Raw genomic sequence first — 15468 nt, 5'->3', positions numbered from 1 at the left:
GAACCTTTAGCGCAGGGAATAGAGTTGATTTTGGTTTTGTTTTTAAAATTGAACGAAACAAAACAAATGCAACTCTGTTCCAATTGAATATGATTTAAATTTCATCGAACTGAATAAGTGCTATAGGACCTTGGGCCAGGAGGGTAGGCGAAATGATTTGCACCGAATGAGTTAACTATGTGGCTATCACTTGTTAATAATATACTGAATATACAAAGAAATTAGGATCGTTATTAGGTAAGTATCTACTTTCCCATTTAATAGCATTTGTAGCGTTTTTTTGGATCTATGAAGTCGGAAGGTGAGTGTGACCATGTGTGACTTCGTGGATGAAACTATAATAATATTATTAATGGAAAGACATTGTATTTCATTATTTTTTATTAATTTATCAAAACATTTACACTACAACGATTCATACATACAATAGGTACTTACAGCTAACCTACACTTTGCATTGAGGTATTTCGGCTAAATTACAACTTGGGATTTGTTCGCTTATCATGATTTTGAATGAAAAACAACGCGCTTCAATGAACTTTAAACATTAATAACATTAGTGGTTAGCTTTTTCATTGTTTAATTTTCATGAGCCTCAAATTTCGGGAACAGAAGAGGCAACTTTTGTTTTCCTGCACGTACAAGACCCAAACGCATTAGGCCATCATTCGAGGCTATGTTCAGACGTATTTTGGGTTGATTTTTAACTTAGTCTTCTAAGATATTCTTCTTCGCGTCTCGCAAGAATGAATTTCTGTTGATGTCCAATTATTACAAATTACTTTATGATTTAAAAATACAAAAACATAATAACATGTAAAAAAACTCTTGACAACTAATATATGTATAGAAATAATATAGAAATTACGTTACAATTTAAACAGGAAAACTGAATTTGTATATTTTTTCCCTATCTATATACATATAATAAAGCTGAAGAGGGTCGAAAGTCTGTACATGGAAGATATTCGAAAAAAAGTTGGCTGGGGATACTTAGAATCGACAACAGAACACGTTCCAACAGTTTTTAGAATTTTTGTCTGTTTGTCTGTTTATCTGTTTATCTGTTTGTCTGTTTATTTGAACGCGCATCACGTGAAAACGGCTGAACGGATTTTGATGGAAACTTTACTAAGCTGTCGAGAACATCCCCGGCCAGGTTATAGGCTATAAAAAATCAACCCCTAAAAGGGGGGGTAGCCACAACACGCGCTTGACTTAAGTTTGCCCCTGAATCTTCTGGCGCTACTTAGGAAAGAGGGGCAAACTTTTTCCAAATATGTTCTAGCACTATAGAGTACCGTGCTAAACTAACAGATGGCGCTGAATTTGATACGTTGTGACATGAATAAGCCACCGAGGAAGGATTTTGCCAAATTAACTCTAAGTTTAGAAGAGAAGGTAAGGATATCAACAAATTTAATTGAATAATTATGTTGATTTAATAATACAACAAAATTAAACGACAGTAAATTAATTGCCCCTTATTGCTTTTGGGGAACTGAGTAGACATTAAGTAATCAAGAAAACTAAAAATGAGTTTACATAGTTCCGTAGTGGTAAAATAAACATACATATCAACACGCGTATTATTGCATAATTATTTAAAATTATAAATTTTCTCCGTCATGAATTATACCTAATCGTAATTATATCGCATCCATATCAAATCCATATTCATACATATACAGCACTTAATAATGGCCACGAAGGTGGGTACTTTGAAAAAAAAAACATTGACCTCTGTCATTTGCAGTGCCGGATTAACCCTTTTAAGCAAAATAAGCACTTGCTTAGGGCACCACGTCTAGGGGGCACCAAACCCGTAAGCAAAAAAACGCGCAGGCTGCATCATCATTGCAGTCGTCGTGGAGTAGGTACCTACATGAAACTTTTATACGTGTACAAGTACCCATCTAATAACGAAGGGTCGTAGGGATCAAGTAAGAGAGTGAGGGTACGTAAGAACATCTCCAACGTAGGCTTTCGATTTGACCTTACGCGGAGGCCCTTAAAGTCATGGAAAAAAATCTTGCTTTCGGGCTTGCGGCCAGCCGATTTTTTCGACATAGGTTACCGATTTTATAGCGAATTTTGCTCTCTTGCACGCCAGATTTGTCGGCCAAGCCGAGTTGATCCTTAGCCGCGATCCTGAGACCTAACTGTCAAAGTGTTATAAGGGGCCCCATGAAAGCCGAAAACTAAAAACATCCTATCAAGTAGCGCTTTCGAGTGAAGCCAAAGAGCGAGCAGTAGAAGAGACGTGATCACATGCATAGATTCGATGTCAAGACACTCTTTTGCAGTTCTGCGTTAGGTCTTATGCGAGGCCTTCTGCCTTACGGCAAAGTTGATCTTCTGCCTTAATTACACTTGGGCGTGGATCCAAATCCAAGCTCTGCTTTCTTGCATCTTTTCACCTCTCTTGCATCAAACAACCTTGCTGAGACCCTTAAATATCGAGCCCTATGCGAAGCTAGGCTGATAAAAAACTGTCCCTGTATAAAATCCTGGATTCGCGCCTGGTTGGGACTAAAAGTAAAAATGTACAACTGTCTATCAAATTGTGTTTTTTATATCGCAAATTTTCGCGCTCGCTTCGCTCGCGTTTTAATAACTTTCTAAGATTTCATAAAGGTGACATTCGGGTGCCGACTGCAGCAGCATTACTCTGTTGCAACGTTACTGCTGCAGCACTGTCAATTTTCGTGATAAAATCATGTAACTGATTTCCATACTTACTAAAAGTAAAAATTTACAACTGTCTATCAAATTGCGTTTTTTATATCGAAAAATTTTCGCGCTCGCTTCGCTCGCGTTTTCAATAACTTTCTAAGATATGATAAAGGTAACATTCGGGTGGCGACTGCAGCAGCATTATTCTGTTGCAACGTTACTGCTGCAGCACTGTCAATTTTCGTGATAAAATGATCTGTCTGATTTCCATACTAAAAGTCAAAATTTACAACTGTTTATCAAATTGCGTTTTTTATATCGATAAATTTTCGCGCTCGCTTCGCTCGCGTTTTCGATTACTTTCTAAGATATGACAAAGGTGACATTCGGGTGGCGACTGCAGCAACATTACTCTGTTGCTACGTTACTGCATGCAGCACTGTCAATTTTCGTGATAAAATTATGTGACTCATTTCCATACTAAAAGTAAAAATGTACAACTGTCTATCAAATTGCGTTTTTTATATCGAAAAATTTTCGCGCTCGCTTCGCTCGCGTTTTCAATTACTTTCTACGATATGTCAAAGGTGATATTTGGGTGGCGACTGCAGCAGCATTACTCAGTTGCTACGTTACTGCTGCAGCATTGTCAATTTTCGTGATAAAATTATGTGCCTGATTTCCATACTAAAAGTAAAAATGTACAACTGTCTATCAAATTCCGTTTTTATATCGAAAAATATTCGCGCTCGCTTCGCTCGCGTTTTCACTAACATTCTAAGGTATGGCGACTGCAGCAGCATTAGGTAGGTACTCTGTTGCAACGTTACTGCTGCGGCACTGTCAATTTTCGTGATAAAATGATGTGACTGATTTCCATTCTCAGCTGTAATGCGGCAATGAACGTCACTCAATTTACCAAGAAAAATCAATGTAATCTTGATGACCCTAGGGAGAGGGGGCACCATGGTCTAGAAATGCTTAGGGCATCAAAATAACTTAATCCGGCACTGGTCGTTTGCGGTGCGGAGTCAAACGATTTGGGACTCGCATTTTATACGCATTTCCATGCCTTCCCGAAAAAAATCGAATCATTCGCGAAAGTCTCGCAACGCTTTGAGGTTACAAACGGCACGCGGTCTTCCTCAGGAGTCTGAAGAAGACCACGGTGAGTGGCGCTCTAGCCAGGCAGGGCGCTTCGCTTTCGCTCGCGCGCGTATACCTTACTGTATCGTCCGATATACAGTATACACCTACTACTCTGTCGTTAAAATCACGTGTAAAATTTTAATAAGATTTTGGAGTGTAGTTTTATTTAGTGGTACCTAACTGTAAAATATTTTACCTGGACTACAGTCCTCTAGCATATCCATCTGTCAACTTTACTTCAAGTTCCGCCTCCAGGGGAGAGGGAAAGAAATTAGGATTAGAAATTAGCCACTTACTGACACAGACCGAATTCCACGCGGGCGGAGCCGCGGGCACAGCTAGTATTTGTATAATGTTACAGAACACAAAGTAACATGGCATTTATCCTTGGCACTTAAGACAGTAAATTATAAAATATATAGATACTAAAAATACCACTAGGTATATAGGTAACAAAACAAAAGATAATATTTTATCTGTTTATGATCCCTAGTAGGTACTTATTGAAAGAATGGGCAGTAAAGATTTCAATGTAAAATTCATCATTCAAAATCAGTGTAGGGAGGCAAAATGTATCGCTTTATTATAGAATGTCAATGTTGATACGATTATTTTAATCAGAAATCGTCCTTATTGTCAAGCAACAAACTTGTAATTTTTGCCCAAAAATATAGATTTTATCAGCACTTATTTATTTGCAAAACAAAGGGATAGTAAAATTAAAAGAAGGGATATTCATTTTGACAGATAAACTAGATGGCGACCAAGGTTTTGTGATAAGTGTCAAACCTTAACGTATGCGGCGGCATTTTTATCACTTGTCATGTCATGCGTCACTTTCGCACTCACATACTTGTTAGAACGTGACAAGCATGATGACAGATGATAAAAAACCGACCACCTTATAGCCCTACTGACAACATGCAACGCCATTTGGTTCAGCAGTCAAAACTGTAACTACACACATATTGCACATTTTTTCATTCCTTTATCTACTCGATGGTATTTATAAGGCATGTTATTGAATCAAGTATTTAAAAATTGATAGCATATGTAAAATATGTTATAAATTATAGTATTATATTATAACTTGTAATATACTATAAGGATTATAAGAGGAAGCCCGCTAGATATTTTCGGCCACTATAGGCACTGCTTTACATTACTAAACCTGAGGTTACATATATTATACAATTGTAAATACAATAAAATAAATAAAATACTTAAGAGTCCGCAGCAAGCTCGGCCGAATTTCACCTTCCCACACAAACGGAGTTTCGTTCTCATTTTAAAACTACTTACGTGTTGGATTGTAATGAAACTTTGCACATACAATTTCATGAGGTATATCTATACCTGTAATTAGTTTATTTAGCTCTAGTTTAAACTAAATAGAGCATCAACAAGTTCTGTAATAAAAATGTAATTTTGCTGTATTTTTTGACTATGGTATCTTGGTATCTGAAGATAAACTAATTATAGGACTAGATATCTAGTCTAGCACTCCAAATTTTAGGTTATATGTCAAATGCTGACAAATACTGACATATTTGTTTACATTATTTGCCATTTCTATGAAGCAATATTTTGTATTTTGTATATTATATACATACATGTGTGGCCTACGTTAAATATATAATTAGTTAAATAGGTTAAATGTATAAAAACTGAGCGCATCTCGCCATCAAATGTAACAGTTTGGCGAGAATATAAATGTTTAGTACTTACGTAAGTTGTAAATTTTAATATATAAATAAATTTAAAAAAAATAGGATAAGGTATATACCTTATCCTATTGCGAGTGCAAAGTTTCAGAGCAATCTAGCTATAGTCGTTTCAAAATGGGAGCGTATCTTTGTTTGTATGGAGACCAGAGCTTGCTGGGGACTCTTAATTATAGGTCGGTACTCGAAAAATACTTTCAAATCATGCTATCGTAAATAGAGACAAATAAATAAACAGATATTGTTTTTCCATACAGTTCCTCACTATCAGGGATAAAAATAAAAACCACGACATGTTTAAAAACATTCTTAGTCGTTTTACACTTTAATTCATACAGGTGAGACTTCTTGTAGAGAATGTGTTCGTTTTATACACATCATATACAGTGAAATCTCAATAATCCGGCACTTTAATTGTCGGGGGTATACACTCCGGCACTAAAATTGGGATAGAAATTATAATTCTATGTCCTAATTTTAGGCGCTTACATTTTCGCCTTCCTTTTCCTTCAATCTCTTTATAAATGGCTAAGTTCCAGATAAGAGTAGAATTTTCTTTAAATTTAGTATTTTAGTAAAATGTATTTCTACGACATACTAATAAACACATCAATAATATCCAGATTTGCTTTAACTTTCAGTAAACCGAATTTTCCAGTAATCCGGCTCTCGTGTCAGCATTGGTGCCGGATTAGTGATATTGTATTGTATATCAAATATTAATACTTTGTATGGTGATTAACAGTCTTTGTTACCCAATTGTCTCTACTTCAATCTTGTCTCTACTTAAATTTAATACATCAATTAAAAATAGGGTTTAACGGAGATAAATTTCTTATAAATATGTATTACAAATTATCAATAACCATATCATAATATGTCAAACGGTAAAAAATGATAATATACTACAACTATATAAGTTTAAATTAGTTTGGCAGTTTTTACAACTTATAAAAGATATCCCATCACCTCCAAAACATTCACATGCAATTTATTATCTTAAATTCCTGAAATTATGCGAGAACAAGCTTGTAATCCCCCACTGTCTGTGATAAGTACACACAAAGTTATTTCATTACATTTGCGAAAAAAAAGTTTTAACCTTTTGAACGCCAAACGGCGCATCCATTTGCCGTGCCTCTGACGCCACGGGGGTAAAATTTAGTTTTGTGAATAAATAATGCCAACCTAAAAGTAGGGTGTTTTTCAGTAGATTTTCATCAAAATACGATCGACGTCAAATGCAGTCTTTGGCGTCGTTGTCACGATTTTGCGTTGACGTCAATTGCCGTCTGTGGCGTTCAGAAGGTTAACGAAATAAGTGAACGGTAAAATTACAGATATAGTCCACCATTTTGTTTATCGTTTGACGTAAAGGCATGAAAGGCAGATCCATTCGGCATACAGTTTACGTATATTGTTTACGTATTTAAAAATAAATGTTGGGTCATCGCGCCAGCCAAGTAAGTAATAAATTGTATATACAGATGTCAATCACAATGAAAAAATCAAAGATGATAGTGGAATTGGTAACGCATTGGAACGGCAATCCAAAGATGTGGGTTCGAGTCCCACGTTGACCAGAGTTGATCATCGTTGATTTTTTCATTATGATTGACATCCGTACATACAGTTTATAGATTGTAATGTGGTGCGTCTCACAATAAAAAAAGGACTCAGGCCAACGTGGGACTCGAACCCACATCCTTGGATTGCCGGTCCAATGCGTTACCAATTCCGCCAGCTGACCATCCGTCAATAAACGCGAATTTAGTAATTGCAACTGTGACAACATCACTGGCGACATCTGCAAAGGGCTCGGAAACCGTTTTATTTTTTAAACCGGTTTCGTTCATTCACCCGGGAACGAAAAGGATTTCGTTTCCGTTTGCGGTTACCGGTTAAAGAACTGTTCTATTAAGATACTGATTTATGTCTAATTCGTTCGCTTTCCGTTTTTGTGGAACGAAATTAACCGGTTAAATTGAAAATATCGAAGCGAGATAGAACGAGTAAGTATTGCTATCTCTTTCACGTATGACAACGAGTTTAACCGGAACGATATTAACAGGTATTTCAATACCGGTTCCAAGCCCTGCATCTGCATTCTAAGGTTTACAACCTTTGACCAGCTTTGAGGACATGCGTTGGCGCATGACTTACCCCCCGACCAAACAATTAACATATAAAAAAGGAAAAATATATTAACATTATTTTACCGGCTAGTAACATGCCTAGGCTCCATGAAGCCCGTGTCGCTGAGCGAGCGCAGCACCACATTTCCGTTGGGCATGATGGACACCCACGTGATGGAGCCGTGGTTCAGTGATATCCGGAGCCACGCTTCCGGTGGGAATTGGAGCGCTCTGGAAAAATAGAAAGTCATTCAATATCTCTGTATAATAGTTGTGAGTCGCGGACTTAGACGTTTTGTATGATGTTGGCTTGGGATTGGCACACATGTGTAAGACACTTGATCGGGCAGCGGGGAAGTATCTCACGAGATCGAACAATCCTTCATATGTTAAAGTTTGAAGAGACAGAGCCTGAATTGTATTAGGTGGCGATAACAATATACGTGTAAGGGTGGTATTCCACCTGTCTTCGTGTCTCACATTTTGCTTAATGCGAGAGTGAGACGCAATGCACATTGGACCAAGATATTGGACAGATACCATCCTAAGCCACTGTTACTACTAATAATAACGTATCGTCCTATAAAACTGGTGTGCTGCACTCACTAATTATGCGTATTGATCACTACCGGCTCGAAAGAACCAGCATATTAGGTCTAGTAGAGGGTGAGCGCACCAAAAGCCCGATATAATACCGGTCCGGTCACTACAATGTTCCAAATATTAAAGACCTATACACATCGAGTCAGAATGTAAGGTTGAGAGGACACTCTAAAAAACTTGTCAAACCTCCGTGTGCTAGTAACCCTAGAAAACACTTCTTGCCGAATCGTGTGGTAAATGTGTGGAACTCTCTACCAGAAACTGTTGTTAGTGCACCGTCGGTCAACACTTTTAAAAATAGACTGGATACACATTTTAGAACTTTAAAAAGTGCAAAATAAAATACAAGTGCTTCGATATACACGCATCAGCTCTAAGAGCTGCTAGTGTATCAAATAAAATAATAATAATAATGGCTTTGTGGCTTCAAGCAAAGCCAGCTTGGTGCTCGACCTCGCCACATGGTTGCGATCCTTAGTTATGAGGAAACTACGAAGAAGAGAGTACTTACTTGCACACGAAGTATCGTATGACGTTGGCGTGGCACACGAGCAGAGTGTACGAGTCCCGCACCTGGACGGGCGGCGCGCGGTGGAAGTAGCGGCGGAAGCCCGCCTCTATCCTACTATACGGGCAAACTACTATTACTTATAATAACTGAACTCACTTGCACACGAAGTATCGTATGACGTTGGCGTGGCACACGAGCAGAGTGTACGAGTCCCGCACCTGGTCGGGCGGCGCGCGGTGGAAGTAGCGGCGGAAGCCCGCCTCTATCCTACTATACGGGCAAACTACTATTACTTATAATAACTGAACTCACTTGCACACGAAGTATCGTATGACGTTGGCGTGGCACACGAGCAGAGTGTACGAGTCCCGCACCTGTTCGGGCGGCGCGCGGTGGAAGTAGCGGCGGAAGCCCGCCTCTATCCTACTATACGGGCAAACTACTATTACTTATAATAACTGAACTCACTTGCACACGAAGTATCGTATGACGTTGGCGTGGCACACGAGCAGAGTGTACGAGTCCCGCACCTGGTCGGGCGGCGCGCGGTGGAAGTAGCGGCGGAAGCCTACCTCTATCCTACTATACGGGCAAACTACTATTACTTATAATAACTGAACTCACTTGCACACGAAGTATCGTATGACGTTGGCGTGGCACACGAGCAGAGTGTACGAGTCCCGCACCTGGTCGGGCGGCGCGCGGTGGAAGTAGCGGCGGAAGCCTACCTCTATCCTACTATACGGGCAAACTACTATTACTTATAATAACTGAACTCACTTGCACACGAAGTATCGTATGACGTTGGCGTGGCACACGAGCAGAGTGTACGAGTCCCGCTCCTGGTCGGGCGGCGCGCGGTGGAAGTAGCGGCGGAAGCCTACCTCTATCCTACTATACGGGGAAACTACTATTACTTATAATAACTGAACTCACTTGCACACGAAGTATCGTATGACGTTGGCGTGGCACACGAGCAGAGTGTACGAGTCCCGCACCTGGTCGGGCGGCGCGCGGTGGAAGTAGCGGCGGAAGCCCGCCTCTATCCTACTATACGGGCAAACTACTATTACTTATAATAACTGAACTCACTTGCACACGAAGTATCGTATGACGTTGGCGTGGCACACGAGCAGAGTGTACGAGTCCCGCACCTGGTCGGGCGGCGCGCGGTGGAAGTAGCGGCGGAAGCCTACCTCTATCCTACTATACGGGGAAACTACTATTACTTATAATAACTGAACTCACTTGCACACGAAGTATCGTATGACGTTGGCGTGGCACACGAGCAGAGTGTACGAGTCCCGCACCTGGTCGGGCGGCGCGCGGTGGAAGTAGCGGCGGAAGCCCGCCTCTATCCTACTATACGGGCAAACTACTATTACTTATAATAACTGAACTCACTTGCACACGAAGTATCGTATGACGTTGGCGTGGCACACGAGCAGAGTGTACGAGTCCCGCACCTGGTCGGGCGGCGCGCGGTGGAAGTAGCGGCGGAAGCCTACCTCTATCCTACTATACGGGGAAACTACTATTACTTATAATAACTGAACTCACTTGCACACGAAGTATCGTATGACGTTGGCGTGGCACACGAGCAGAGTGTACGAGTCCCGCACCTGGTCGGGCGGCGCGCGGTGGAAGTAGCGGCGGAAGCCCGCCTCTATCCTACTATACGGGCAAACTACTATTACTTATAATAACTGAACTCACTTGCACACGAAGTATCGTATGACGTTGGCGTGGCACACGAGCAGAGTGTACGAGTCCCGCACCTGGTCGGGCGTAGCGCGGTGGAAGTAGCGGCGGAAGCCCGCCTCTATCCGGGCACCGTCCTGGAAGAACTGCTATACGTGCAACCTTCTGTTATTATTTATTCATAGGATTACTTTAGTTTCATGAAAGTTGGAAATTTGTCGCACAAACGGAACTCTTTTTGACTTATAATTTTAAAACTGAAACTAAATTGTTAACGACAGGCCAATTAATAAAAGTACCTAAGTGGTGTGACTGAGTGCACGTTTCCCCCCGCAAAAAAAGGCAGAATGATTTGTAGGGTAAGATATCGCTTAGGCTCCTCCCTTCCGACATGTCGGACGCCGGCGTTGCTCGAAGAATCTTTATATACGGTCAACGTGGAGAAGACCGTCAATCAGGTAAGACGGTCTACAAGTTCTTTCGTCATTTCTAACTCTTGCGTTGGTACACATACTCCACTTACAGAAGTTCGATAGAGCAAAAAGAGCGAAGCTCTTCCTTTCTGACGCTGTCTGAGCGAAATATAAGAATAAGAATAATTTATTGATAATAATTGGGAACACAGTACATGCACAGGAGGTGTCTGGTCAGCCCCAAACTGCTGAGTCTGTGTCTTGGGGCTTAACAAAAAGAGTATGTAACAGTTGGAGTTGGATAAATCAAATCTAGACAGGTAACTTCAAATTATGTGTGAGTGGGTGATAAGGTGTGAAAGTTGTGCTTCCGAGTGTATGTATGTGTGTGTGTTTGTGTGTGTGTGTTTGTGTGTGTGTGTTTGTGTGTGTGTATAAGGTGTAGGAGAGCGAAGTGAGCGAGTCAGGACAAATACGAGAGTTCATCCCCTTGGATGGCCTTCCCAACCGAAAATTTTATATCCTGTCTTCCCCATATTGACCTAGGTACATTTATTATTCTCTAGAACATTTCCTATCCTGAAAACTTACTTTTGGCTCAGGCCTCCAATGGCCAACTGGGGGTTCAGGAGGTATCGGTGCCCCCTCTTCGATCAAGGAGCAATTGATCACCTCCAAGTCAGCGGGAAGATGTTTCTGAATGAGTGTGGCTGTCTCTTGAGCCCGTGTCATTGTAGAACGGACTAGAAGGTCCCATTTTATGTCTAGGCATGCTAACCGTTGCCCAGTTAAGTCTGCTTGTTTCCTGCCTGTAGAAGTAATTTGTAATATTTAAGTAACTAAAGTGTAAGGATTCATTTACTTAAAATACTTAAATGGTTATAAATTAGATTTATAAGAAAAACTCCTTCACTGTTACATGATCATCAAAATAGTTTACAACAAACTACTAAATGAAAAGAACAAGAAACAAGTCCCAAACTCGGCCTTGGCATCTAGCATACAAAACTCAGCAATATAACACTAAACTCTCGCGTTTTGTATACATAATTAATGTCATTAACGGGTCTAACGCGATTAAAACGAAACGCGGTTGAAAAATCTGAGAGAGGTAATATGATGAAATTTAATCACATTAGACCCGTTAATGACATTTATTATGATAAACCTCAGCAAATATGTAATATAAATAAGTATCTAGGTTGTATAATACAATAAAGAATGAATAAAGAATAATTATTTTTTTACCTCATATAATCATAGCTTTTTAATGATGTATATGTTTAAGTGTTGTAAGCTCAAAATCTTAAGAGTGTACTCAATTAATTTTATTTTTATTGCATATTCTTACCTAATTAAAACATCTATGTTAAGACAACAGTCTTACCTAATTCTGTCAGCACTCTCTCTTTATCAGTAGCTCCGTCAACAAAGTACTGACCATGCCTGATCATAAATATGTGCCGCACCGCTTTGCTCTTAGCCTTCTCCAGTTCCTCATTATATCTGTTGTCGTCTTCTGGTTTGCCTGCCTTTGCAGGCTTGACAATAGCTTTTGGGTCCCGGCTAAAATTAGTGATACATTTATCCTCTAGCCGCCCAGGGGCCTATAAAAAGATCTGTTCCATTCTAATTTGAATCTTTGTTTTGACAAATCAAAATTGCATTTTTCTTGGCAAGTTTTGATGTCTGGGTGGCTGGAGAATATGACTATGTTTAATAACAATTAAATATACAAATTCAAGCTAAGTTAACATTCACATTATGACAATTCTATGAAGAACGCATTTGCAACAGCAAAATATTGCAAACCCAATAATAAAAATATAAATAGTAAAAACCCTGTTTTTTCAAATTTGTCACATGAATAGAGCTTTCTATGTGGTTTAACAAGGACAGAAGAAAAAAATCTGCTGATTGATTTCATAAACCAGGTCTTTATAATTATTTTAAACTTTAATTTTAAAGGCAAGTGTTTTCGCTCTGCAAAATCACACTAATCAACTCCTTTACTAATAATTTAAAAAAAAACAGGGCAAGTGCGAGTCGGACTCGCCCACCGAGGGTTCCGTACTTTTTAGTATTTGTTGTTATAGCGGCAAAGGAAATACATCATCTGTGAAAAAATCAACTGTCTATCAAGGTTCATGAGATACAGACTGGTGACAGACAGACAGGGAATAGGGTCCCGTTTTTAAAAACAACATCATTCTGAAGTTATACATCTGCAACTAAATTTACAAAGGTGAGTGAACTTTGAAACACTAAGTTTTATTAATAAGTACTAATCAATATAGTTCGTTAAAACTTACTGATCCCAGTTAGAATCCCATTTCACACTAGGAGAATAATTTGTAGTCCAAGAATTATGCACGCCGTATTTCCTCTCCTGTTTACTATTTAACTGATAATACGCTAGGCCGCCTCCAACGGCGCCCAAGCTGATAATAGCTATTTTTTGAAACCTTGAAAAAGAAGGCATTACGAAAGAACGTGTATCTTATTAGCTACAGATTTACTTATGTAGAAATTACACTAAAGTAGGATACTTTTCATTAAATTAAAATTTAGGTGACCTGACCTATGTAAGTAGGTAACATAACCTCACATTTGAAAGTTGTCACAGATAAGATATACTGACGGTTGACGTTGACGGAACCTAATAATGTACAGCCATGTTAATGTCAAACCGATCCGGCTACTTCAGTCTTAGGCCCCATAAGCACGAGCGCTTTTACAACGCGTATTAAAAAAGCGCTTGAATCTGTGGTAATCTGTGGGTAAACCCCCCCTCCAAATTTCCCACCGCGGAAATGCTTGGTTTCTGAATTATTCATAATTTCATAGTTATAATTTGAGGTTATGACAGTGCCAAAGATTGGGTTATTCGCAAACGGTCTAGAACGCAAAAGGACTAGTGTAATATTTTGCCTATATCACTTTTAGTCTACATCGCGATTCCAGAACGCAAAATGCCTACCTACATCATTTTCGTCGTTTTATCTTTATGTTAGCGATGTCGACGGAGCCCCGCTGTCGCGGGGCTCCTATTCTGTGCTGTTTAGCCTTCGGCCATTTGAAGATAACTAACGAACCTAACCTACCCTAGTGATATAAAAAAGTGGTAATTTTGCGTTCTAGACCGTTCGCGATGTAGACTACAAGGGATATAGGCAAAATATTACACTAGCCATTTTGCATTCTATACCGTCTATTCAATGATCTCCCAAAAAAACAAACTTATTTGCGGCAGCTAAAATTGCTTTAAATCAATTTAACACAACCCAAAACAACCCCTCACAGCGTCAGTTATCCTCAAATAAGGCGACTTATTTTAAGATCCAACCCGCGCATTACTTAATCAAAGCGCAAATACAAAACCAGTAAGCGGAATTACACTCCAACCTTACGATGAATTACACGAAACATTCGATAGTTATTTACAACGGCTACAAAATTACATTACTCTTCAAGGCGTTACTGATGCAAATATAAAGTTACAAATTTTCTTAAACTGCATCGGGCCGAAAGGTGTTGAAAAATATAACAGCACCGAATACACCTGAATCAAAGTCTTACGACGACTTAGTAAAAATATTGAAAAATCAGATTGCACCCGAACCCGGTGAAGTAGCACAACAGCACAAGTTTTGCCTGAGATTACAGCATGAAGGCAAAAGTATTGCCAATTATGTAGCTGGACTCAAAGAAATAGGTGGTAAATGCAATTTCATATGCCATAATTGCAACAAAACCACATTTGACACACACCTACGTGTCCAATTCATACGCGGACTTCGGAGTTCTGAAATGAAAGAAAAACTGCTACAAGAATCTCCAGATACAAAGTTTGATGATATAATCAAGATTGCCTTGGTGACTTAATCTGAAACGAAAGAAATGGGACAAGAAATAGAGCCTAACATAAACAAAATATCAATAAAGAATAGATACAGAAACAGTACATTCAATGGTAATACAAGTACATACAATGAAAAAAGAAATACATATAATAGAGATGCTAAACACATTATGAAAATAAAAATACATACAACGGAAATAATACGAAGGAAAACATCACTTGCTTTCGATGCGGAAAAGATAACCACAAGGCTAATTAATCAATGTAAGCTGAAAAATCAATTATACTGCAAGAAATGCTACACCAAGGGACATGTACATTCAGTCTGTTTCAAAGATCAAAACCAACTAGATATGGATAATGACGTATCATTCTACGAAAGTGAAGAAGAAATATACGAAATAAAGAAAATACATAATAATTCAAATACAGACAAATTCAACATTACACTTCAGATAAATGGAAAAATGCACACTATTGAAATGGATACGGGAGCTGCAGTTATTACATGCTCTAAAGAATACTTCGAAATTTAAAAAAAAACGTGAAACTAGAAAATACACGTATAAAACTGCGTGCATACAACAAACAAATAATGGAACCTATCGGAATCTGCAAAGCAAAAATCCTATATAAAAATAAAGAGATTGTGGGAAGAATATTTGTAATCAATGATAACAAATGAGCAAAAAAC

The 15468-nt window shown here is 39.0% G+C and overlaps 1 protein-coding gene and 1 non-coding gene across 2 annotated transcripts; both read right to left on the bottom strand.

Annotated features, from left to right (window-relative positions):
* Positions 1–366: 366 nt before the first annotated feature.
* On the bottom strand, positions 367–13517 carry LOC134800285 (serine/threonine-protein phosphatase Pgam5, mitochondrial). Its single transcript, XM_063772796.1, has 6 exons — positions 13225–13517; positions 12300–12478; positions 11504–11721; positions 10515–10645; positions 7769–7915; positions 367–754 (listed from the first exon to the last, which is right to left on the bottom strand). The coding sequence occupies exons 1-6, from the start codon at positions 13392–13394 to the stop codon at positions 709–711; spliced, it is 891 nt and encodes a 296-aa protein (XP_063628866.1). The 5' UTR covers positions 13395–13517; the 3' UTR covers positions 367–708.
* On the bottom strand, positions 7228–7299 carry Trnaa-ggc (transfer RNA alanine (anticodon GGC)). Its single transcript has one exon. It is a non-coding gene; the product is annotated as a tRNA-Ala (tRNA).
* Positions 13518–15468: the final 1951 nt, after the last annotated feature.

The sequence above is a fragment of the Cydia splendana genome, chromosome 19 (assembly GCF_910591565.1).
Source record: "Cydia splendana chromosome 19, ilCydSple1.2, whole genome shotgun sequence".
Taxonomy (NCBI): domain Eukaryota; kingdom Metazoa; phylum Arthropoda; class Insecta; order Lepidoptera; family Tortricidae; genus Cydia; species Cydia splendana.
This window is presented reverse-complemented; position numbering and strand designations above follow the sequence as displayed.

What these genes read in the sequence shown, in the direction of transcription:
- LOC134800285 (XM_063772796.1), bottom strand. Translation starts at nt 13,394, where the DNA reads ATGCCTTCTTTTTCAAGGTTTCAAAAAATAGCTATTATCAGCTTGGGC. An exon ending in GAGAGTGCTGACAGAATTAG is followed by an intron (nt 11,722 to 12,299) that starts GTAAGACTGTTG and finishes TTACTTCTACAG; the next exon opens with GCAGGAAACAAGCAGACTTA. An exon ending in CCTAGGCATGTTACTAGCCG is followed by an intron (nt 755 to 7,768) that starts GTAAAATAATGT and finishes GGACATCAACAG; the next exon opens with AAATTCATTCTTGCGAGACG.